Source organism: Euprymna scolopes, chromosome 29, assembly GCF_053919585.1.
Source record: "Euprymna scolopes isolate OS-2025 chromosome 29, ASM5391958v1, whole genome shotgun sequence".
Taxonomy (NCBI): domain Eukaryota; kingdom Metazoa; phylum Mollusca; class Cephalopoda; order Sepiida; family Sepiolidae; genus Euprymna; species Euprymna scolopes.
Genome location: NC_136510.1, coordinates 113,685,798 through 113,713,749, shown reverse-complemented (window position 1 = coordinate 113,713,749; position 27,952 = coordinate 113,685,798). Strand labels below are relative to the sequence as shown.

The window sequence follows — 27,952 nt, the reverse complement described above, 5'->3', positions numbered from 1 at the left end:
ATATATATATAATTTTTGTCATTTATTTATTATATATACGCATATATATGTATATATATATATGCGTTTTAGATATGTACTTATTTATTTGTGTATATGAAAATTAAATAGGTATATGTATTAAATTATAAATATACATGTATTTATATTAATATGTATGTATTACGGTTTATATACATATGTATGTATTATTTATGTAATTTGAAATTGATTTAGTATATGTATTTAATTATATGTATTCATATGTATTTATATATTCATATATATTAGTATATATATATTACGATATATATATATGTTTATATGTATATATGTGTGTATATATATGTGTGTATATATATATGTGTGTATATATATGTGTGTGTATATATGAATATAAATGTATGTTTTTGCGTACATTCACGCATGCACTCTATCTAGATAGAAAATAATCCATTCACATTCAGACATTAAAAAAAAAACATATAATTCATTCTCTGACGCTGTCTCGTTTTGAGTAAGCGTTCATAGAGGGTCGAAACGCCCTTCGTAAGGTCCCGCTGCAACAGAGATAAACCAGAGGATTCACAGCTACTGACAAATAACTACACCAGGCAGCCACGCTGACAAATGTTGGCGAAAGTTTTTTGGATGCCTCAAATATTTGCCAGTATGAAAGTACTAGATAGGGTATCCAGAGTCCGTCGAAGATGATGTTCACAAGAAAGAAGAGTCTGCTTAGGTGTTCGTCTTTGACCACCTTCAGGTTAACTGTCCTCCCCAGCTGCCTCGGCGGCATCTGAAAACCAGCGGCTATCGGATTCAACCAGGGGTTTTGCCGAAAGCCAGTAAAACCGTTCAACCAGTTGACCAGAGCTTGTCCGTTGGCGCCCGGTCCGAAAAACGTCCAGTTGTTGCTGCGCGCTGGTTGGTGAAAGAACGGGTGCATTTTACGATGGTTGCGCAAAAATATCAGTATGCGGTAGTACAGGAGCAAAGAGAGTGCCATCATCACCGTGAAGACCAGAACGAAGATAAGGGTGTCGTTGGCCCGGTAGTTCCTGTGCGCGTACGTGCACTGGGCCTCATCCGGCACGAATGTGTAACTGCCAAGTCCGAATATGGGCGGGAAGGAAACGAGGAAGGCGACCCCCCATCCGAAAACGATGAAGGCTAGAGAGATGAGACCGCCGCATTTTCGCCTGTAGAAGCGCGTCTGGACCACGCCGATATACCGATCGCCGGAGATCAACAAAAAAGTTATTGCTGAGCTGTAGATGAAGAACGTGTTGGTGAACGCTAACAGGGTGCATACGTTTTCACCATACACCCATACGTACCCCTGAATGACGGTTGTCAAGACGAACGGCAAGCAAAAGATGGAGCGCGCCAAATCTGACATGGCCAAGCTGATGAGGTAATAAAATGGCGGTCGATGTAGGCGTTTGTCCCTGATGATGGTGTAGACGACAACGCTGTTGCCAAGGATTCCCGTGAATATGATAAGTGCTAAAGAGATGATTTTTAAGGCCAGCGCATACTGCGGCTCTGTGTACAGAGGGTAAGACGCATGAGTGTACACTTCCGTTTGCATCGCGCCGTTGTCAGGAAGATGTATTTGAGACGGGAGGATCGGCGAACGTGGCTGTGATGATGAAGAGGATAATTTCACTTTGTTTATGACAGTTCTGTTTTGGGGGAGAGATTTGAGGGTAATACGAAGGTGATGAGACATGCAATGAAATGAAAATAATTGACGACGGATAATAGACAGACCGGAAAACATGGAGGCAGGAAAAGTGCGTGAAAGTTTTGACAAAAAATAAAGAAGATTTTGGCTTTTTTGCCGACTTTGGTAGCGACAGCGTTTGCAGAGTACATTAATATAGATATATACATCTATAATACCATTTGTGTATTTTATAGTGTTTTTGTTGCCAAGACTTTGAATTTTAATTGTTTTTTATATCTGTACTTTTTACAGATTTAATAAATTCGTAAATTATTTTTTGCATATACTTCCTTCAGGTTGCATTTCATTTTTATTTATATTTTATACAGTTTTTATAAACTTCATCAAATTTAAAGTTTTATTGGCTCTTATTTTAGGTCAGTGTCGACTTCAGACAAACGAGAATATATAACATCCGGTTTGTTTCTGTGCGTCACTTCCGCTTATCGTTTGGCGTTTAATATTGTCTGCAAGTTAACGCAAATGCTGACGTTGTCAAAAAACAACATTTAAAAAATGTCAAAATTGAATAAGTTTACAAAAGCCTTTTTTTCTTTTTAAATCATAATTTTTGTCTTTTTTGATATCTTGATTTTCATTATTGTTTATTTTTATTTCTTTTATTTTTCTTTCTTTTTTTTCTTTTCAATTATTTATATATTTTCATTATTTTTTATTTCTTTTATTATTCTTTCTATTTTTTCTTTTTTACTCCGTTTTCTTTCATTTTTCAATCGTTTTCGTTTCTTTATTTGTCTTTCTTTGCCACTTTTTAATCGATTTCTCACACTTATTCAAAAAGAAAAAAATTCAAACAAATGACAATTTCTTTTAGTTCTATTGGTAATATGGGAGAAATCATAAAAAGTCTCCCGACGTAGCAGTTTTTGAATGAAAAATGAAAAATTCCCCTCTTCGATTGTTACGATGGTCTTTCTTCAGCTAAAATATTTTCAGGGGTATTTTTTTAATTACCCGCAATTTTATTATTACTTATATTGACGAACAAGGTTGATATTAAAAATCAACTCAACATGCTTTCCTCCGGATTGTTTTGTCCAGAAAAAAATGTTATTTTCTCCTTTCGTAAACTGTAATTATATTTGTATTCTTTCTTTCTTTTTTGCTATTATTTTCTTTTGCATTTTGAATTCTTATATATTTTGTTTTATCAATTATTATATGTTCTGACTTTCAGTTTCTCATTCTCTGAAACATTATAATTTGATTGGCTCTTACAAGATGAATCTGTGCGATTTAACAAGCTGTTGGCATAAAGCAGCTGCAGGTAATCTTATAAATTAAACCAATTCAATTTTACAGAGCGGTGAACAAATTTTCGATAATTACAACTCCCCAAAGATCATTATACGATAAACGTACAAAGAACACTGAACCCTGACGTGAAAAAAAAACAAACTTAACAAGTGTTTTTTTTTGTTTATTATTTATTAATTAAACAATAAATACTTAATCGAAGTTACTTTTTGAATTGAATGTTGTATATTATTTGAATATATTGCAGAAATTGAATAAGTAGTTTTGTTTTTATTTATTATTTAAAGAATTAATATTAAATCAAATTTACTTTTTAAAATAATAAGTGTTTTTTTGTTTTTATTTATTATTTAAAGAATTAATATTTAACCGAAGTTACTTTTTAAAATAATAATTTTTTTTGTTTTTATTTATTATTTAAAGAATTAATATTTAATCGAAGTTACTTTTTAAAATAATAAAACGTATATATTTTATACTATACGAAAATATTGTAAATCTGCGTTTTGCTCTTTTGTCTTTTAATTACTATTTCAAGTTTTTTTTTAATAATCACCGCATGACAAAGTAATTGAAAAGAAAAATAGATTAGTTTCGGTATGAGGCTAAAACGATGCACGTTTAGCTATCAATACAATTGATTGTAGAGAATTGGGATACCAAAAACCGTTTAAACAAATTGTATGAAAATCTCTACGCTTGTCCAGCTTCTGTTATTGGAATATAAACGCATTTAAAAAAAATATTATTTTCATATTAGTAAAAAAAAAAAAAAAGAAATTATTTGTATGAAATTTAATGACTATAATCTGCAAATAATTTCTTTCGTGATAAACGAAGTATTTATCTTTTTCATTTTAAATTAAAATTTTTTTTTTGTTATTTTACAGGAGACCTATTTCGACATCGACGTGTTTATACGACGCGGCCGTTCAAAAAGAAGTACTTTATTGTATAGAGGCAAAATTGGTGGTTAAAACTCAATTAGTATTTTTTGTAAGAAAAAAACTCGTTCATATCTTATGTTTTCGTAAAAAATGTCCAGTGTGTGTAATTTCGGCATATATTTATTAGAAAATAATTCTTTTTAATGATATCGTTTATGTCCGTCTACGTTTGTCACAACTCATTTGTATTTTTCTGTTAAGATCGGCTATATGTTTGTATTACAATTTCAAACGGAGGTTAAATATCACATGTGATCTTTCTCACAACAAATGATCAGGGCTTCATTTAGTTTTAGGGTTTTGGTGTTTTGTGGTTTTGAGGTGTTAGGGTTTTGGAGTTTTGTGTTTTTTTGGTTTTGGAGTTTTGGGGTTTTGGGGTTTTAGGGTTTGGGAGTTTTGTGGTTTTTTGGTTTTGGGGTTTTAGAGAAGGCAATTGTATTGAAAAATTATTGTTTCTAAGATAGTGCATCAAATATAGGAAATTCTTCGATGATACGATGTGCTTTTGATGTAATGTGTAGATATGATTCGCATTTGCAATAGGTTATGCGGTATGATTAACGGGGTAATGAACTTTGGGTCAGCTAGGATCCATATGAAAAGTAGATAGTTGATTGGTGAACTTAATCGTATGACATAATAAATATTTCAAATTAATGTTTGTTGATGCGAGGATTTTAGCGAATCTAAGTACCATGAAGGTTTCTTGATGATTAAGGGGCTTCTCCATGTGGGAATAGCCCAACAAAACGCAAATCTTAGTTAAAGACATGAGGATCCATTAATATTTATTGTAAAAAATGTCGTAATTTCGTTCTTCGAGAAGATTTTCAAGGAACCGCCATTGGCACTTGTTCCCAAGAAATACAGTTGATATAAATTAACAAAATATTTTTCTAATAGTTAATGTTATGTTTTTAAATATATAATCACTTAGATTACTTTCCAAGAGTGAAATGTTCTGATATGGTTCGAATCCAATCTAAATCTTGTTTATTTAAAAAAGAAATTGTTTTGGCTTTTAATGTCTTTTGTTTTGTTTTGGTTTATAATATTTTTTCTTTTATTTAATATTAATAGTCGTTTTAGATATGACCAATTTCGAAGAAACCTTTTTTTCTAAAATTAGGTTGTTCCTTACAGAAGTAAACCCAAAGTGCAAAAACTTCCAATATCAATATTATACACAAAAAATGCAAAATGTTTTGTGTTTCTCTATTATTTCTTTCTGATATTTCATTATTGAAATATATTTTGTTCGTTTGTCTTTGTTTTAATGTCTTTTTTGTTTTTATTTAATATTGATAGTGGTTTTAAATATAACCAATTTCGAACAAACCTTTTTTCTAAGGTTAAAGTTCTTTCTTCACAGAATGTTTTGTGCTTCTCTCTATTTTGTCTCTTTCATCTTGGTTTTGTATCATTTGTATATGTAGATATACACCTGTTTAAGAAATTCGTTCAAGGATTAGTTTGCTTTTATATATAACCACAATTATCTTTCTCCAAGACTGAATAATTGAATTCTTTAAAATTGCAAAATAAAATGAAATGTTTTAATTATTCACGTTTTTATTCTTTAATCTTTTTTTTCATATCAAATACTTAACGAAAATTTTTGTTCGTTTATTTTCAGTGAATGAGCGTTTTCTTTATTCTAAATAGAAAAATCTTTTTGCGGTTGATTTTTTTTGGGTATTGTTTTGCAAGAGAGTTGCAGACTGTTCGAAGTTTTCATTTATTGTTCGTGTTTTGCACTAAAAAGTTTGTGGTTCTTCATAAAAAACTTGCTTTGTTTAAAGTTGAAGCCTTGTTGAAACCTTTCCTTCGTTCAATCACGTTTCTTTTCAGTAAATTCCGTTTTTTTTTATCCGCGAAGAAATTGATTAAAAATGGCGCTTGTTTTGCAAGGACTTTTTTCATTTATTGTTCATTTTTTGTGCGCCATTTTGTTGTTTTATGCGAAACATCTTTTTTCAGAGTAAATATCATTTTTTTATTTTTACAAAGCTCCTTTTCTTTCCTTGATTTTCCTTGGAATATTTTTATTTCTGTTGCGTATCGTGCATTTATATTTACTTAGTAAATTTGTGTGTGTTCAGTTTTTATCAAACTTCCGTAATTGGTTTTTGTGTTTGTTATTTCTACATTTTTCCGTTTTTATTTCGTCTTATTTTTCTGTTTTGATTTTTTAGTGTCATTGCATTGTAATTTGTTTGTGGCTTGATTTATTTTTGTGTATTTCGAGTTTTGTGTTTGCCTTCTTGTTATGTTTGTTCAATTTCACTAATTTCTGTATTTTGGTTTCTATGTGTGCTTTGTCTTTTTGATGCTTAGACTTCTGTTTTACATATGTGTTTTCGTGTTTTGCATATGTGTTTTGTGTTTTGACTTATTTATATAGTTGTGTTGCATGCATTAATTTTTTATTACTTTTTATGCCTTTTGACTTATTTGCTTGTATTTTGATTTATATGCATGTGTATCTCTTAGTTTTGTTGTATTTTATTTGTGAGTGTGTATTGTATTTCATTTGTTTCTTTATTTCTATCTCTCTTTGTATATATATATATATATACATATATATATGTATATATATAATGTCTGTGCGTTTTACCTTGTTTTTACGCACGTGTACTTTGACTTAAGTTTGTATGTTTCGATTTATTGCGTGTGTTTGTGTTATTCTGTATATGAAGGTTTTGACTGTTTTTGTAAATGTGCGTTTTGATTTGCATGTTATTAATTTATTGTATATTTTTCTTCTTTCTTATGTAAATTTTATTTTGAATTTTGTGCGTTCGTTGGCTCCTTTCTGTTATACACTTTTTATATTTTCTGTGTTTTGGCTTTATAAGAATTAAGCCCCTCCATTCATTTTATCAGATTCTTGTAAAACTGAAAAAATTATTAAGATTTCTTTTCAACATTTTATAAGATTAGACTCCAACTTTTCCGTTGAAACTGCACAGATAAAATCATTCTTAAAAGTCACAGCTTTTCATAATCCTTAGTCTTATTCATAATAACTTTCAACCTGTTTTTATAACTGTAATTGTTTTTTTATAACTGTAATTGTTTGTTGTATTTAATTGTTTGTTGTATTTAATTGTTTGTTGTATTTAATCGTTTGTTGTATTTAATCGTTTGTTGTATTAAATTGTTTGTTGTACTAAATTGTTTGTTGTATTTAATTGTTTGTTGTATTTAATTGTTTGTGATATTTAATTGTTTTTGGCATTTAATTGTTTGTGATATTAAATTTTTTTTATTTGCGTGTTGTTTTAGAAATTTATGCATTTTGATGCTCTGCCTTTTCCACATCTTTTGTCTTTTGAGTGGTTTATAATTTGAATTGTTTCCGTTTTCGAAATTTTTAATCTCTATGTACGCACGTATGTTTTTTAACGGTTTTATTAAATTCGAAATTTTAAATGTCTATGTACGCACATATGTTTTTTAACGGTTTTATTAATGTTTCTGTTGTTTCATACTTTAATGTTTCTCATCATATTCAAATTTTTATATTAACATTTGAAAATTTGATTTTATAAATTTATTTATATAATCTCGACACCGATAGAAATTTTGCTTTATAATTTAAACTTATTTATGTGTCCTATTTCGTATTTTTATTGCTTTGATTTAATTTATTTATAATCATTATATCAGAAGAAATTTATTTCTATAATCTCTATATCAATAGAAATTTATTTATATAATCTCGATTCCAAAGGAAATTTATATATATATCAAAAGAAATTTATTAATATAATCTTGATACCAATAGAATTTTATATAATCTCGAACCAATAGAATTTTAGTTATATATTTGTTTGTGTGTGCATTTGTCGTTTAGATATGAGATATTGTTATCGATTATTTGTCGGAAGAAAAATTGCAAAGTATTAAAACGAACCTTTACAAATATTATTTAAAAATAATTTTATTACGAAACAAAATGTAGGTTTGTTCATATATATTTAATTTAGTTTAATATATTTAAGGTTTTGGAGCGATTAACATTCAACACTTTTATAAACATAAATGTAAAATGTTGATTCAATTAATTATTTTACCATAAAACGATATAATAATAATAAAGTGCTATTTTTGTATAAAAGTGATTTGATACATAAAAAATTAATATGAAAACGAGATCACTTCCGGGTAAAGTTGAGTAGGTTTAGCTTGTTTATTATATGTTCATTTCAGTTATGTAATATACGAATGTTTCTGTTTTTAAAAAAATTGTTTTCAGTTAATTTGCTTATATTTTATTAAAAGCTTTCATTGCTAATCAATTTCATTTTATGATTTTTATTTAATACTTTTGAAATGAACTTTATTTTATTTGTGGTTAATGTTTTATATTAGTTAATGTTTGTTCATATGTTCGTTTCTTTGTTCGTTTATTTTGTTTAATATTTGTTTATTTTTGTTTTTACATTTGTTTTTTTTTACTCATTCATTTTTTTGTTTTATATTTGTTTATGTTTGTTTTTGTACTGTTTATTCTTGATTTTTATTTCATTGCATGCAATTGTTTTATATTTTTTTAAGTACACGTTTTATTTAATTCGCTATTAATCTTGTTGCTATATGTAATATAATTTTAATATTTAATTAGTAAGAAAAGTAATTGTAATTATTTAAATTTGATTATTTTCTTTTATATTTAATTATTTTAATCAATATTTAATTATTCTTATTTATATTTAATTATTTTTAATTCGTATTTAATTTTTTCGTTTAACTTTAATTCAAATTATTAAGTATCAAAATATTTGTTTGTTTTATTTGTTCGTTTATTTTTTATTTGTTTGTTGTTTGTTTGCTATTTGTTCGTTGTTTTTTGGCTATTTGTTTGGTATTTATTTGGTATTTGTTGTATATTTTTTATTTGTTTGTTGTTTATTCTTTATTTGCATGTTATTTATTTTTATTTGTTTGTTGTTTGTTTGTTATTTGTTTGTTTGTTATTATTTAATTGCTTGTTGTTTCTTCTTAATTTGTTTGTCGTTTATTTTTTTTATTTTTTGGGGTTTATTTTTATTTGTTTGTTATTTATTTTTTATTTGTTTGTTGTTTGTTATTTTTTAATTGTTTGTTGTTTATTTTTTAATTGTTTGTTGTTTATTTTTATTTATATGTTGTTTTTTGTTATTTGTTTGTTTGTTATTTTTTAGTTGTTTGTTGTTTATTTTTATTTGTTTGTTGTTTTTTTTATTTGTTTTTATTTTTTAATTGTTTGTTGTTTATTTTTTATTTATATGTTGTTTTTTGTTATTTTTTATTTGTTTGTTATTTTTGCGTACTTCTATCTTAATCTATTTATAATTTAAGTTCGTTGTGTCTCTCAGTTTATCTGTCATTCTCTTTAATTATTGATTATTTTTTATCTGTTTGCTATTTGCTTTTTTGTTATTTATTCGTTATTTATTTAGTGTTTGTTGTTTAATTTTTTATTTGTTTCTGTCTGTTATTTGTTTATTTATTTTTATTTACTTAATGTTTTGCGTAAATAGAATGTATTCCCTTCTAATAAAAATTGCATAATTATAAAAGAAAATGCGAAATTTATAAAAAACGATCTTCAGTGAATTAGTTAACAGAAGATAGTATTTTGTTTGACTTCTTATAATGAGAAAAGTTTTAAAATAGTTTATGAAAATGTAAAAATTATATTTTAATTTCTTTTTGTTTGAAAATAATAAAAAATCATGATTTAAATACTCATATTCCTTGTAATAAAATAATTTCAAAAACTCATATTATTAGTTTTTGTGTGTATTGGGATGTTTTTTGTTTTGTAACATGAAAATCTATAAAATATTATTCAGATGTTATGTATAAAAACAATATATGTAAACAATAAACTACTTTTTTCTATTAAAGTGATCGTTGAATTTTAGGGATCATAACGGTTTCTATATATAGAGAGAATTGTTTATTATATACGATGTATATGTTTAATGTATGTTTTAGACTTTGAATGAAAAGCTGTATTTATATACTTTCCATCAATAGTTTTGTATATATGTTTTTACATTTTTATACGGATTGTTATAAGCTTCGATACGTATAAGAAAAAAGTTTTGTTTATAACGCAGCAACTATATTAGCAACGAACAAATACACTAAATAAAAAAATCCATGTATTAATAAAACGAATAAAACATGCCGCTTGTGTGTGTGTATTTTTCGTCTATACGTAACTTTGATAATTACACATAGATTTTGTTTACCGATTATTAATAATTTATTCAAATCAAAATTAAAAACAAAAAACAAGCAAAAACGATTTTTATCCTATTTTTAACAACTTGACAAAAGTACTATAAGTAGAACTATTTTGTATAAGCAGGCAATATGTCTTCACCCTGGCAACAGCGAATAAATATAACTTTATATAAGATATTTGTGAAATAAAAATAATCAAATTAATAAACAAGCAACAGTTGAAGACTGAAATTAAAGTTATCGTTAATTAATTGAAATGATTTATTTGGCATATTATCTTAACCTATCTGAACACAATTTAAAAATAATTTTTTTAAATATTTTAGAAATAATTTTATGATAAAATAAATTTCACAATAAATCAATTTTAAAGATAATTTTATAATAAAATATAAATTATAAAGTCAGAATTTAATAATATTAACGTTAAACTGAATATGTTATAACCAATTCGGAAGAGAAGTTAGCTTAGCAAATAAAATATTATCAGGTGTTAATAAAAATATAAGCATTTTTTTTGCTCTTTCATTTATTTTGTTTGGTGCTATTACTGTTATTGTTGTTATCTCTTTGGTATCTGTTGGAATGATATTAAAAATGAATAGATCTTCGCCATAGTCTATTAGTTCTACCCTGAGGACAAATGCTATTAAACGTGTTTATGCAACAATCATGTTCGGTTCCAACTGACAATTCGATATATGTGTGCTTAGATAAAGGTGTGTTACGCGGCGGGAGTTCTGTTTAATAGGGAAGCAACAATCGGTGCCTGAGGCAAGAATTTAACGAGTTGATTTCAAGATTGCCAGATAAATGATGCGAGAAGATACTCGTATCTTACATGATGCGTATTGCAAGGTTCGTAGAGTAAATAAAGAATCGGAAAAAAATGGCGGAGAAGATGACTTTGTTTCGCTTTCAACGGAACACGTCTCCGTTACATCTCCGTGTTCCTGTGTTTGATGAGTACGGAAATAGAAGTGCTCTCACTTTCTCCCTATCTCTTTATCTCTCTTTCTTTCTCTCCCTCTCTCTACTGGTCAATCTTTCTGTTTCACTCTTTCTCTCCTTTCTCCTGTCTCTGTTAGTTTGCTCCGCACTCTAGCTCTTGCTTGTGTGCTTTCCTTCTCTCCCTATATCTGCATTTAGCTTTCTCTCTCTCTCTCTCTCTCTCTCTATCTATCTACTTATTTTCCCTCTTTACTCTTTCAATCTCTCCCTCTCTATATCCAATGGATCAATATATGCGTCCTTTATAATTAAAAACAGATAGATATCCTATCTACCTATATGCTTGCAACCAGTTTTATTCTCTCTCTTTCTCTCGTACTTATTTGCTCTCCTCTGTTCGTATCTTTGACAGGAATCTTTCAAATGTCTGGCAAAAGGCTATGAATACTGAGTCGAATGATATGCTACAGTATTGTTCCCACACTAACACGTGTATACTTTCAAGACCTCAATTTACTTTCCACACAACTGTATGCCTGCTGGAAATTTCCAACAAGAGAGAAAAAATAATGACTTTTATTTGTCGAAGGTATTGTCATTAGTTTGACGATTTTTTAGTTTTATTTATTGAAAGTATCTTTATTGGATTGAGGGTATTTTCATCTTATTCATCGAAGGTAATTTTATTGGTTTCAGGTATTGCTATTAGTTTAAAGATTTTTTTTTAATATATATTTGGACGTATTGTTAGGGTTTGAGAGTATTGTTTTGGTTTGAGGATATTGTTATTAGTTTTAAAGTATTGTTATTAATTTGAAAGTATTTTAATTTCAATTATCGAAGGTATTGCTATTGGGCTGAAGATATTGTTATTAATTTGAACGTATTTTAAAAAATTTGAATGGTATTTTTTAGTGATTTGAAGGTATCTTTTTTAATTTGAATGGTATTGTTGTTGGTTTGGAGTTATAATTGGTTTGAGGATATTGTTATTGATCTGAGGGTATTTTTTATTTGTTTGAAGGTATAATTGCTTTGAGGATATTGCTATTGATTTGAGATTAAGCTATTAATCTGAGGGTATTGTTGTTGGTTTGAGAGTATTGTTATTGGTTTGAGAGTATTGTTATTGGTTTGAGAGTATTGTGATTTTATTCATAGTACTACAAATTAATTTGTCAATTTCATAAATTAGATTTGTGTGGTTTATGAGTTAGACCTTTAGAGTCAATAACATAGATATTAGATTTTGTTTTTAGTGGCACTGTGCCTTGTTTGGGGTGAAAATTGAATAAAAAAAAAAAAAAAGTGAAATATTTAGTTAAGAATGCAGATCATTTAACGTTAGACATTCATAGTTAAATAGTTAAATTCGATATTTAGATCTTATTTAATTAACATATTTTTAATTTCAATACTTATTGCCCAAATCTTTTATGACTTAATGATTCGATCTTATTTGTCTAGAAGTTAAATGTTTAAAATTTATAAGTTAGATATTTATAGACGTTTGATCTTTAGAGTTTCAAAGTCTAGGACAAGTCGACGGATTGTACGCGAATATCAACAACCGTAAAGTACGCATGCGCAGTCTTTAGCTTTGGCGAACACGTGGTAATGTTTACCACAATATTGATCTGTAAAAGTGTCTACAGTGCACATGCGCATAACGGTGTAGGTGTGTGCGTATCTTATCAATTCTGTATGAGTGTGCGTGTGTCCCTGGATGTGGGTGTGTTTGTTTCTACAGGATTCGTCGTTATTTGCGTATAAATTTTGATTACGGTCGTAACAATATTTTTCACGGTACGTTACATATGTCACACGCGTAACGTATGATACAAAATGTAAGCCACAAATACGAGATTAATTTTAAGACTATGCGGATGAAGTGTATGTTTTTAAAAGTTATCAATTAATATACGTTTGTTGCCATTGTTATTAGGGAACTAGTTGATTTTGTTAGGTGTTTGTTGGCAGTAAAAGAAATAGAAGTAAAAAATTTAAAGCAGTCGGTGAAATAAAATAAGTCGGTATACGAAAAAAAAAATAAATAAAAAAACACTTAAATTGTGATTATTGTCAATAGATACGTCGTGACGACGATTCTTTAAGGATTTCTGCAACCTTCCGTAACGAATTTATATCAATGTACACGCGTCGATGTACTTTCACGTTTGGCATCAAAACAATTGTTTGGATGCGGAATCTTTGCGGATTTTCGAAACCTTTAATACCCAATTTATTTTAAACTGCCGCTAGCGTAAAAAGCAATGCTCTTTGCGTAAACAAATGGAGCTTAGATCGTTTGGGCAATGTTTATAACATTGTAATTTCGCATAACCATCTCAGCTGTAGCCAAATAGCGTAACGGCCAGAAGCGCTGACTGCTGCTTCCTGTTTCAATCCTGGCTCGAGGTAGTTGCTAGTCTAGCCACACTGATGAGCTGTGCTACAGCAAAACAGTACTGTATGTGGATATATATATATATATATGTGTGTGTGTGTGTGTGTGTGTGTGTGTGTGTGTGTGTGTGTGTGTGTGTGTGTGTGTGCTATACAGATGACCACGCTTGATATGTGGAGAAAGGCTTTATTTAGTCCAAATGACGTTTCGATATATTACACACAATCTTGGGATTTGCAAAATCAAAAGTAATGTAGATGTTTTTTTCACTATATATAGTTTGGCAAACGAATAAAGAAATATTGAGAAGAGGAAAGAAAAAAAAAGAAAAAAAGAAAAAAAAAGAGAGAACCAATAAGAAGAAGACGGGGGAGCAAGAAGAAATTGATTTCTAATAACTTTCTAGAGGGGGGGGGGTATGAACGTTGTGTATTATATTACCGTCCTAGCTCCACGTATGGAAGTCGCTCCAGACAAGTCAAAAAGCCACTAAATGTACAAAGCTAAAAAAGAACGAAAGATAAATAACGTAAAAACAGGAAATTTCTATTGACTTTAATCTCAAAGAGACCAATTCTTAAAAAGACCAAGATAGGAGGAAAACATTCAGGGGAAAGAAAGTTTCACAAGTCGCAGTTCTTGTAAAGAAGATACTGGAACAAGAAGATGTATTTTATAACGAAGTATAACGCACACGCGCGTGTTCTATTTTTGTATATATGTTAGTGCCTATGCAACCGTTAATAGGGTTTTATTCTATTCAAATGAATTTGTATTAATGATTGTAACAGCTTATGTATATCTATATAAACGTGTCTCTATGATTAAAAAACATTTATGCATATACTTGTGTATCGTGCTCTTCCGTGTTTGTAATCTCCTTAATAAATACGTAAGCTCTGAACAAGGAAGGAAAAATTATTAACACAAAAAAAAAAAAAAAATGGCACACGTTAACCAAATATGATATTACCTAATTATTATTTCGTATAAATCTAACGGATTTATCAATAAAAATAATTTTAACGCTATCGTTTCGCGCTTCAATTGCCAAGTGCGTGTTGTCGTCATCGCTTTGTCATCGTTTTGTGTTTGTAGTGTTTTTTGTTGTGCTAACGGCGTAAACGCCGGTGGCAGCAGCGACGGCGTCTTCGTTATGAACAGCCGTGTAGGCGTGATGTCGCTTAACAGTCATTCAGCAAACGTTTTTGCTTTTTTGTTGCGATTTATCCAAGGTATTCTTCCCCCTCTTCCGGGCAGTGCGACTAGATCACGAATCTAACGCAGGGGCAAGTCTTAATGATATAGTGAGGGTGAGGGGGTTAAAGGATGTAATATCTTAGTGAGTTTAGATAATAGATAATGGCCAGTCTGAGATAGATATATATTTAGAAATGTGAACGGATTCAGATTGATTGAAAGAATAAAGGAATATATATATATATATATATATATATATATATATATATATATATATATATATATATATATATATATATATATATATCTGTGTGTATAATATAAATTGTCTATGAATAGATAGAGAAAGGCAATGGATATATAGAAAGATAGCTAGCTAGCTAGCTAGAGAGAGAGAGAGAGAGAGAGAGAGAGAGTGAGAGAGAGAGTGAGAGAGAAAGAGAAAGGTACGGAGAAAGAAAGGTAGAAAGTTTATGAATAGATAGATAGATTTATAGAAAGACAGGCAGATAGATAAATAGATAGATGGAAAATATATGAACAGATAGACAGACAGACAGACAGACGGATAGATAGATAGATAGATAGATAGATAGAAAATTAATGAATTGACAGTAAAAACAGCTTTCTCGCTTATTTGAACTGGTTGATAAATAATATTATTTATTTTGTTTATAAAAGTATATAATGGGTTGCACGCATGCGCACAATACACTTATATATTGCTTGTATTTTTACAAAAAAAATTCTTTTATGTGCAAGTATTTCAAATATACCAAAACAAAAGCTTGGTGCCGGACTATCTTATATATTAATTGATTTTAACTTCCCTACTATCCTGTATAATAATCGGCATTTTTTTCATTTAATTTTGGATTAAAAATAAACGGTACATTTACCTGAAATCTGAGTGATTGCAAATCTCCATAGATTAACAAGACTTCCCTTTATTATCAGGAATCATTCAGATTCATTTCGGTCATAAAGCGGTCGCAGGTTTTACTATTGTAGTTTTATTTCAGTGAATTGCAAAAGCACGTAGTGTCTGCCATGTGACAGCAAGTGACAGCAAGTCGCCTTTTTCTGTTCCCCTTTCACTTTGAAAGCATTCGCCTTTATCTGCGCATGTTTGTACTGTGTGTTATTGTGATTTACTAGTTTTTACACGAGTTGGTAACAATAATCGCTTACTAGCAAAACTGCTTGGTGCTCCCTGGAGGCTGAGTGACAATATGTATCTCCAGGCTCCCAGCACCCTTCGCTTCTTTCGATCACTGTTACAGATCACGTTTCATTTTCGCAACAGTCGTTTACCATTGGATTCTCGTTGATAATAGCCGTTATTTAATATCGATGATTAATGCGAACTGGAATCAAAATATAGTTTTTTTCTTCGGTTAACGTAGTTCACGTTTTATTTAATTAGTTGGTTTATGGAACATTTGTTTTTCTTGGTACTTAATAGTATTGATAATATCGGATTCTTATCCAACAATCTCGTGTAGTTTTTTTCTTTTACTTTGATAATTTTGTGTTCTATTAGTGTTATGACTTGGTGATGCCCTTCAGGTCAACCATTATTTCACAGAATTAGAACCATCGCCAGAAACCATCGGTTGAGACTAGAAACCGTCTTACGATCGTGTAAACCGTCGCTTCTATATAAGTAAGTAGTGGGACCGATGTCCCGGCGTTGCCCGAAAAAAAATATAATCAAGAATTCCAAGCCTAGAAATAAATGAATCGAAAAGGACCGGAAAGTAAAACTTTTCACTTAAAACTCCAAGCCTTTGTTCACAATATAAACAACATTTTCAAACCAAACAATGGTTTATATTAAAATACAAACGATGATCGAATAATATATAAATAAGAACAAATAATTAATATGATGTTCTTTTGAAAAGCAATATGCAAATTAGGTAATTCTACAACGTCGATCGTATACACATCAGAAAAGTTATTTTCCTATTTTGTGAATATGAATCAGGCGTTTTAATCTCGCTGTTAATGTGATAAATCGTTCAATTGGATAAATATGAACCAATTCCAGATTAGTTTGTTATTGGAAAGGAAAATTAAACTTCTTGTATTCTTCTTAATTTTCTTTGAATTTTTCGATTAATTTCAAAATTCATTTGTTTATATTAAATAATAAAAAGTGTATTTTAGCAAACCCTTATTTGCTTGCCTGTACACGAGGACACGTTTTCCTTTCTTTCCTTCATAAAATCTTAGACTTTACGCAACGACGTCATAAATATATTAATTCCGGTTAATTTATCTAATCAAATTGTTTTTTTATAAATCGCTATTGGGAAAGTCTTGATTGTAATACAGTGTTTATTTATATTATGAGCGCGGTTGTGTTTATGTGTTGATAGATCGCCTTTCTCGTGCTTTCAAATCGAATCGCTTCAACAGATCGCTGAGTTAGACGAACTGCAATCAAAATATAGTTTTTTTTTTCTTCAGTTAATGTAGCCAACATCTTATTTAATTATTTGGTAGAGTTTGCGAATGTCGTTTTGTTTCCCCGTTTATTTATTTGTTTATTTGTTCAAGTTTTTCGATTGTTTTTATTTACTTGATGCGGCATTGCTACGTCCTCAAATCTCTATAAAAGGTTTAGTCTGCCTGTTTGTTTGTTTGGCTTAAATGTATTCTTCAACAAATCGTAATGTCGTATATATAAAATAAATGTCACCAATTCTTTGACCGGAATAGCTTTAACAATAAAAAGTAAACTAAAATTCTATTTTCTCAGTAATTCAGATCAATTATTCATTTGTTTAAAAAAAGAAAATTTTTTTTTCGTTCACTTTCTTCGGTTTAATATTTAGTGCTAATCAATATTTTTAATTGCTCATATACAGGAAGTCGGAGGAATCTTTACTCTCACACTTGGAACCACTGCCACTTCCATCCACATATACCAAGAAAACTTTCTTGCATCTATTAAATATGCATTAAAGCTTTACAAGAATTGGTTCACCAGTTATAATAATAATGATACTCTTATATGTGTGTTTCAAATTTTGGTTGGATTGGTTCAAGAATGTTGCAGCTATTTTTCAAAATGCGATTTTCTATTCTGTTAATATTAACTTTGAAATAACACAGCTTGTCATATTTAATTTAAAAAAAAATAAATTTTAATATTTTAAACACTAAAGAGCTGTTTTATTTTTTAGAAAATGTCTATCAATGTTGGATATATTCTTGAATGTGGGTTTAAACTTTGGGTTGGATTGTCTAAAGATTGTTAAAGTGGTTATTTTTTTGTTATTTACCAAAAAACTGTGATTTTCTTTACTCTGTCAAACTTAATTCAAAAATAGCTTTTTCTCACACATAATTTTGAAAAAAATATTTCCATTAATCTTGAATTGGTATTTTTATTGTTAAACTTACAGCTTGAATAGACGTATCTTGGGAATACTATTTTTGTTTGTTTGTATCGTGTAGTGTTTTATTTGTTTGTATCGTGTAGTGTTTTATTTGTTTGTATCGTGTAGTGTTTTATTTGTTTGTATCGTGTAGTGTTCTATTTGTTTGTATCGTGTAGTGTTCTATTTGTTTGTATCGTGTACTGTTTTATTTGTTTGTATCGTGTAGTGTTCTATTTGTTTGTATCGTGTAGTATTTTATTTGTTTGTATCGTGTAGTGTTTAATTTGTTTGTATCGTGTAGTGTTTTATTTGTTTGTATCGTGTAGTGTTCTATTTGTTTGTATCGTGTACTGTTTTATTTGTTTGTATCGTGTACTGTTTTGTGTGTTTGTTATTTTTGTGTACGTTTCTCTGTTTTTGTTGTCGTGTTTTTTTTATTTTATTTAGTGTATTATATTGTTTATTGCCCTGTGATGTGACTTCACAACGTGAATACAAAAAGTTAGAGATTTACGTTAAAAGTTGATTATTTGTCTCCTTTTCCGTTGCTGCTCTCGCAGTGTTCCGGAGTGAAAGTGCATTCACCTGATATCTTAATATAACTAATTCAAGCCAGAGGGGTCCAGCCTAGATATTTTGCAAGAACTGTTTCTTTCTTTCGCTACCTCTTTCTCTCTTTTTGTCATTCTTTCCTTCTGATAGATAGATGGGTTTTTCTTATTGTAATTATTTTATTAGAAGTAGAACGTTAGGACAACCTTTTAGTCAGCCTTTCGTATGGAACCTCGAGTGAAAATATAAAACTCGGGAAGCAAATTAACCGTTCGGCGATGTCACACAACTTAATTCTTAATACTTCAAAGAACAGAACGAGAAAAGTTATTACAATTTTTGTTGTTATTAGTACTAACTTATTATTTAATTATTATTTATTATTATTTATTATTTTCTACTATTATTATTTATTATAATTTATTCTTCTTATTTATTATTGTTTATTATAATTTTATTTTCTTCGTTTTATTTAATATTAATTACTATTATATTTATTATTAGTTTAGTAGTAGTGTTATAATTTATTATAATTTACTATTATTTATTCTTATTATTAGTTGCATTACAATTATAATTATTATGTATTATTTTTATTATTATTTTGTCTTCTTATTTCTTATTTCTTACTTCCATTATTTGTTATTATTTATTGTTATTTGTTATTATTTATTATTATTTATATTAGTAGTATAATTATAATTATTATTATAATTTGTTATTTTAATTATTTTAATTATTATTATTATTATTATTATTATTATTATTATTATTATTATTAGTAGTAGTAGTAGTAGTAGTGACGATAGTGTCGAGTCTCCAAAATATGCCAAAACTCTCCGCAGTATTTTCAAATATTGATCACCTCAATTCATCCCGTGTTTCGCAGTAGTAGTAGTAGTAGTAGTAGTAGTAGTTGTTGTAGTATTAGTAGTATCTTGAGTACCAGACAGTATATTTAATTATCCAGCACCCACATCCCTTGCCACCTGTCGTGTCTAGACAAAATTTCAGACCTTCAATAACCTTCTAATTTCATTAGCACTTTTAATTTGCTCCAGTTACTTCATAAAACTGGAGAACGAAGCTTTACATAAACGTTACACAATATTTGAATGTTTGTCTAAAATGTGAGTTTCATTGACTCAAGAGTTTCGCAGTTATTTAAACGATGCGATTTCTTTTGGTCTGTCACACCGAAATTAAAAATAGCTTTCGTTTTTGGTCTTTCATGTATGAATTTCAAATGAACTTTTTTTTTTTTAAAGATGTGTCCAAGTATTTTTTCTAAATAGCTCTGTCTGTTAGTCAGTCTGTCACGCTGTAAATTTGAAATGTCATGTTTTATCGCTAACCGCTTAGAATCAATGGACGCATCAGATTTCTTTTTACGAATTACCGCTAAAAAAAAAAAACGACAAAAAAACAAAACAAAACAAACACGAAGAAATTTACTTTTGTTACAGATTAATAAGACAAAAAAAAAAAAAAAAACTTTGGCTGTGAAAATCGGGATGATTTCCAGCAATCGCCAGCTGATATCTTCCGATTAATTGCGAAAGAAACCGGAAGTGTGCAAAGCAGACAACCCAGTTTATGTTTAAAACTGTCTAATGGTCGTTGGGAGCGTGAAAATTTGATAATGGTTTATTAAAATATGCCAGTACTTCTCTTAATATGTTAACAGCTATGAGCAGCGATAACGATCTGAGTTAGGGTTAGGGTTAGAGTTAGGGTGACGGTTCCTTTTATTTTTCTATTTAGAGTTTGTACGTAGAAAGCAAATCGAATTTAATTCGTTAAATTTTCTTTACAAAATAATGATGTATGACGTCACAATAAAAACAAAAAAAATTAGGCCCCATCCATTCTGAGTAGATAATATTCTTTATTTATCGGAAGACTTCACCAGAGTGAGAATTCTAATTACAGATTATCAAAAATATACATGACAGGCTGGAGAAGGAAGAGATGGGAAGAGAAAAACAGACCGAAAAGAACTAAAAAAATAAAAACAAAAAAAAACAAAAAACAAAAAACAAAAACAAAAGAACTAAAAATACAAACAAAAAAGAAAAAAAACCCCGAAATATACGAATGAGAAAGGGAAAAGGCCAGTAACGGAGAAAGACGTTATTTCAAAGTTAAGCACTGTGTCACTGATGGATAATAAGGTGCTACACAATCTTTCTTTGGTTGGAAATTCTTTGCTTCAGACTAAAAGATGAATTATGTCCTTGCGATTCTCTCCAACTCTCCAGATCTCTTCAAACTTGTCGCCTGAATTATTCTTACTCATCAAAAATTAGCATACGATTTTTTTTTTTTATCAGTGATCGCTTACTGTTAACAACAGGTAGTGTGCCGCCAACTTTTCTACTGCAGTGAATCCCCCAAAACAAGAGATTGATGGCGGCTACTATCAGAACACATGTGACAACAAGTCTCCTTGTCTGTCCCTTTTTCACTGTGAGTGTTCGATTATTATTATTATTATTATTATTATTATTATTATTATTATTATTTATTTATTTATTATATACTTATTTTTACTAATTCAGTGTTCTTAGGCGGGTTAATAACTGTAATTGTTTATTGGCAACAGAGACGTCTGAGTGACCACAGGTCTCTTCAGATTTCCAGCACTCTCCGTTAATGGTCAAATAGCGATGTAGTTTTACAAATGAATATTTAAATTTAAAAGGTTTGACGTAAGAATACGCTAACGAAGATCTTTGGTTATCGTATCACGTTTGTATCTTTTTCTCACGGAAAATCTTATTTTATTATATTAGTAGAATTTTATTATTTTATTCAAACGTAAACCCATTTAAGTTGCGAGATAAACTTTCGTTAAACCATAACGAAACTTTTCTTTTTCTCGCTATACATAAAAAAAATCATTAACTGTTAATCAAGTCCCGTGTTTATAATTTTTTTCTATTTCGTTTATAGAAAGTCCAATTGAAAAAAAAAAAGCGCCGTTTGAATTCGCGAGTAAATAAATACAGCAAACACCTTTGTTAAAAGTGACTTCGCTATTAAATAACCTTTGAAATGGATAAATAATTTGCAGTTTACCTCAAAATTTTACTCCATGTTCACTGTTATCACTAATCATCAAACGTGTGCAGGGTATAAAAGCAGGGTATAAATGTGCGCTGTGGGTTGACTGTGTATTTCGCATGTGAAATTTATCATCGATTACCTTTATTTATCATATATCTTTATTTTGCTTTGTTCTCTTTGAATATTGAACACGTTTTACTGGCCTAATTTGTCCTTTTCTTTTTGTAAATATTTACAGAACATATGCATAAATACCACATGTGTCTATGGTTTAATATCTGCAGTCAAAATGCTTAACGCAAAAAATGGTAGAATCTATTTACTTCTTCCCGGATTCGAACCCGGAACCTCGAAAATAATTAAACTACCTCAACCGAACTTTGCAAACAATTCATGGTATTTCGAACAAAGGTGATTTATTTTCAAGAAAAAAAAGTTGAGTTATATTTCTAAGAATTATCAATATTCTATTACCTACCATCGAACAAACCTACGTTATTTATATTATTTTAATTCCGTGGAATTCGCGCGAATACAACTATAATTGTCTATTTATGGGAATACACGTAAATATCTATCTATCTATCTATCTATCTATCTCTCTCTATATATATATTTATATATATATATATATTTATATATATATACGTACTTAACTATATTTTGTCTTTCTGCGTTTTGTCACGCTCGGTGTCAAGCAGCAACTATAGCAGCTATTTGCTCACAGATAAATAGATACGTAAAGAGGGGAAAGAGGTCTGAAACACGCGATGAGGTAAAATGCTTACAAATAGAAGGGGATAAAAAAGGAGGTAGTAATTCATGTGTTGATAGATATAAGAGTTAGAATGTATTTTTTGTTATATTTGCCAGTACTACAGGGAGATGATACGAACTGACAACTTGGATGTTCTCAGTTCGTTCCACAAAAGACACCTTCATTTAGGATGTTAGCAACCTTCACGTAGTCCCTTCTCGTAATTTCTTTCTAGAAATAATTCGGACTAGAAATTTATCGTGGAAACCAATGCCAACGGTAGAATCTTCGGATTCATATGACGATGATGATGATGATGATGAATTATACTACAAATATATATTTAATTGTTAATATATATATATATATATATATATATATATTGTTACGTTCTATTAACAGTAATACAAATGTAGACGATATGAATCGCTTGAATGACAGAATTAAACATGAATCGCTTGAATGACAGAATTAAACACTGTTTGAAATTTCTACGAGTCTTACCTAGCAAGAAAAATATGGTTAGTAGTTGATTCAGTAGAACTATAAACAAAATGGACGTTTATTGTTTTTCATTTGTCACGGACAAGTCATCATTTAGTTTATATTGAATTATTGATTCTGTTTTATTGATTCTCGAATATCTACTCCATATCTTCTGTTTTTACAAAGTGTTCTTCCTTTATTTAAAACTAGCAAGGATATCCGGCATTTCCCGTGCGTTTTATAAAAACTCGTACAATAATAAACAATTATCGAATTGTTAATCTCTACATATTCGACGAAAAAATACTTTTTTAAATTATACCTTTCAATATTGTGATCATTCAGATTAAATTATGTGCAACTTAACTTCAATTTTATTTATTCAAATAAACATCTCACGTACATTATATTATACGATATACAAATTAAGAATTGCGACTTCTGAACTAGTTCCCTGTCGTTTAGTTTGTAACGCTGAAATGTTATTTTGTTAACGATAGTATTATTAAATATTCTTTTCATTTGCAAATAGATTCGCTCATATCATTTACAGATATATGTTTCAGTAATAGCTTTGTATCACAACGAAACAATTAAGAACAAATATAAGACAAAAACACAAAAACAGATATGAAGAAAATCGATATTTCGCCTCTAGTTTATTGAAAGCTTCTTCATAGTTGGAATTATGGCACTGAAACGTAATTTATGTGCATACGTGAATTTATAGAATGTTCTGTGTAATATTTTCTATTCTCTTTAGTTTGAATCAGAAATACATACAGACACAGAGACTAACGTGGTTTATTTAAATGGAGATTATCAATTTGTTTATGTTAAAATGAATGGTTAAATTCAATAAAATTATGTTTAATTACTTTACTAACGTAAAATTAATAAAAGAAATAATTGAATAGAATAATTATATATCTTCTCTAATTAAAAATTGATTGGCAAAACATATTTGAAGCATTAAGTCTCCGTCCATTTTTTATTATGATAGATAAATATATTTTCTGCAAATTGTGCTGAATGGAATCCAAATATACTACGTGATATATAATGCTTTGAGATTAAAATGGACAAATTTCGAAACAAGGATAAAACTATGCGAATTCAAAATCTCCAAATGAGGTTTTACAATCAAGCATACGTATTCAAAATCAATTTTAAATTTTTTGTAAATTATTGGCTGTGTTTTATTTCGAACAGCATTTCCAATTTCTGGTTTCTGATCACCTAACGCCCGAGAAGCAACCAATGATTGGATTCTGGCACTCCTCACCAAGAAAACGAGTGGCAAGAACCTGGTCGCATGACACCGGATACCCGGAATGGACCAAGGTTTCAGAAAATTTAAATGTCGAAATCACTGCTGGTAAAGCAGACATAACGAGTTGAAAAAGCGAATACAAGAATATTGGACTAAACTGAAAACACAAACAAATTCTTTGATGACTTATGTTGGAAGAAATCTCTGCTCACTTGCACGGAAATCCCAAATCCAAAAAACACGTATGCAAATATAAAACAGCTTCCCCAACTGTACTGACATGCAGAAGTTCAAGTGTAACGTGAACCGACATCTTACTGCCCAACTCCCTACATAGTACTCCAGTAGCTTATGTCCCTGATAGTAGCCCCTACACCAAAGTGGCAATGTGCCTTGTTTAGCGTGAAAATGTAATAATATATATATATATATATATATATATATATATATATATATATATATATATAGGTGTTGGTTTACACTACCTGTACCTCGTCGGCGTTCACCCGTATTATCTTTATTTGAAATTTGTTTTGTACGTTGTTGTCTTTAAATCATCCCGTTTCTTTTTTCCAAAGTGTTAGTTTTTCAAAAGGGAAGTAATTCTGTATGAACGAATACAGAAGTAAGCACCTTTTTAAAAATGACGCTAATGTGAAAGTAATTCCGAGCTGATCATAGTATATTATTAAGGAAGTAGATCGAATTGCATTTGTATTGCCCTTGACAACAAAGGAATTGGCGAACCAGAATCAAATATCAATCTTGTCGGAAGATAGCTATCGATAACAAAAATCGAGAAAGACCGATTTTACTTTATTATATAGATACGAATCCGATAGACGTTAATTTTTTTTTTTTAGGTAGAACACGGGATAAACGGAGATTAAATATCAGAGAATATTGCAAAAAACAAATAAATGAATAAATAAATAAATAAAATTAATAAAAAGATTAAAAAAAAAAAAAAATCGCCTCTAGTTTACTGAAAGCTTATTCGTAAGAATATGATTAAAATACGGGAGGACTGTATATATACACACACGCATATATATATATATATATATATATATATATATATATATATATATAAAGCTCTACGTAAAGTAGTAGTAGTAGTAGTAGTAGTAGTAGTAGTAGTAGTTTAAAAGATTATCATTAGATTTCAATTAATGTCTAAGGGATTATCAGGTCTCTTCAACTATTATTTTGTTAGTTTTTTTAAAAATAAATTTATTTCAAATTTATTGGGGTAAAAAGAACCAGAATCAAGTACTTCTAATTCCTCTGCTGACCAAATTGAAATCAATACCTTTGAAATCAATACATTTGAAATTTTTTTTTGGACGGGGGGGGTCACTTTTGTAAATTTAATATTTCGTAGTAATAGCTGTTGCTCGAAAGTTATATAGTTAATAATTCTTAAAGATATTATTCTATATACCAAAGAAATACAACAAATAACTTAATAAATCATGTCATCAAGTTAATAAATATTAGTGAACGCATTATTTTCTGTGATGTTGTAAGCGGTTTTATCCTCTTTCGACTAGGCAATGCCGAGTAGCCCTTGCTGACGTATATTTTGTGCTGATATTCGTTTTTATAAAAAAAGTTGCATTTTTAAATAGTTATGCATCTGTCCACTTTAAATAAACACACGCATTTTTTATGTGTGTGTGTTCGCTTTTCATTTAGTTCGGGGCTCATTTATAGTTTATGCGTTTTGTTGAATTACAGGAAGGAGTTGAATGCAAGAATACCTCGTGCTTAAGTGCCTTCTCTTGCTTTGTTTAAAGAGTTTGTTTGGTGTAGTTTGATGTTAAACAGCGACGTTTATTATCAGCTTCATTGATGTTGTTAGCAATAGTAGTAGTAGTAGTAGTAGCAATAGTAGTAGTAGTTATTCACTAGAAGTTCTCACACAGCTCACAGACAATAACGAGTACTGTTCCCTGAAGTCTTAGTGAAGTGACAGCAAGTCTCTCCAGATTTCCAGTACTCTCCACCTATTATTATTATTATTATTATTATTATTATTATTATTATTATTATTATTATTATTATTATTATTATTATTTATCTTGTACTCTTTGAACGAAGCCCCATAATTTCTTAAATGTTTTCAATCTACTAGTATCGTATTCGGTTATTATAAGTGCATATAGGTAAAGATTCGGGCTAATTTATCGAATTCTACAACGTTTGATGCTCTCCCTCATATTTCGTCAGCATAGGTAAGCACACGTGCCCTCAGTAGACGCTTTATTTGTTCATGTGTGTGCGCCCGTGTGTGTGTGTGTGTGTGTGTGTGCGCCCGTGTGTGTGTGTGTGTGTGTGTGTGTGTCCGCTTATAAATGTAAATATATATCTATATCTACTAAGTAGGTACGGAAATGTATGCAAGGTGATTGTTAGTATATTCCCATTACACATACAATTTGATTTTTTTCTTTTGAAACTCGAACATCAATAATTGCAGATGCAACATTACTTATACGCACAAAGTAAATAAATAAATAAAAAAACAGTGAACCGTCGATAGAAGTATAACTCTAAGTACGTATATTTATTTCAATACACGTAAGTATACAGATATATCTATTTTCTATCCGTGTATTTGAATATAGATATATAGAATCTATCTATCTATCTATCTATCTATCTATCTATCTATCTATCTATTATAATGCTGTTTCTTTGTGTAAAGGAGAAATAACTATAGTGCCCAATGACGCATTCAAGAGCATAATATTTTATTGCAATTAAACTCTATGCGTTAGTCCAATCAACCATTGATACCTGCGGTTTCGCAAAAATGTTATAATTCCCGTTTGTTTAGAGCCTCTCTCCCTCTATGTATGTATGTATGTATGTATGTATATGTATGTCCGTGTGCGTGTGTATGTGTGTGTGTGCGTGTACGCGTGCGCGTGTGTGTATATGCGTGCGATCACCAGTGTATGTCAATATGCGTTGTATATTACGGAGGCAACAAACATAGATGAACTGAGAGTTATGGCTACATATATGTGTGCATATGCATAAATTTAAATTGCGTCGAACGGTTAAATGGATGCCACTTCAGACTACGGGTTTGGTTATACCAAATTCGAATCCTATTACATACAAATACCGCCGTGAAATGTATGACTTTCCCTTCCAGTTATGGATGAAATCGCAACTTATATTCAACTAATTGTATACAATTGAAAGTAACTTCCAAGTATTTTGTTTCAATATTAGCTTATCAAAAAGGTGTGATATGCCGTAAAATAAAGAAATCCTTACATACAAATACATTTATATTAGAAAGGCAAGTCGGTGTGTATATTGTTTACATATAAGTGTATTATAATATGTGCGTTTATATATGTGTATGTGCCTGCACTTGTTAGAATTATGTGTTTAAATGTAGTTTCCATTCGTGTACGTTTCTATTGATTTGTGTGTTTGTGTTTTATATTTACGGATGCACAATGGTGTTATAATTTTCTATTATTTTTTTTTATATCGGTAAATGTTGTTGTCTTTTTTTAATTTTTATTTTTGCTTACACGGTCCAGACATCTCTTTTCCGTGCTTCAATACTTACTTTCCTTCTTTTCTCCTCGGATATATTTTTTCTTATAATAATTTTAAAATTATCTCGTTCTCTCAGTCGTCCGTTGATTTGTGTAATAAAA

General features: G+C 29.5%; 1 protein-coding gene across 1 annotated transcript; it reads right to left on the bottom strand.

The window, feature by feature from the left end:
• Positions 1 to 21: 21 nt before the first annotated feature.
• LOC145252817 (putative G protein-coupled receptor 85) lies at positions 22 to 14,899 on the bottom strand. The gene has a single exon (XM_080112789.1). It carries the CDS (start codon positions 1,763 to 1,765, stop codon positions 470 to 472), a length of 1,296 nt encoding a protein of 431 aa, XP_079968915.1. The 5' UTR covers positions 1,766 to 14,899; the 3' UTR covers positions 22 to 469.
• Between the last annotated feature and the right edge of the window lie 13,053 nt (positions 14,900 to 27,952).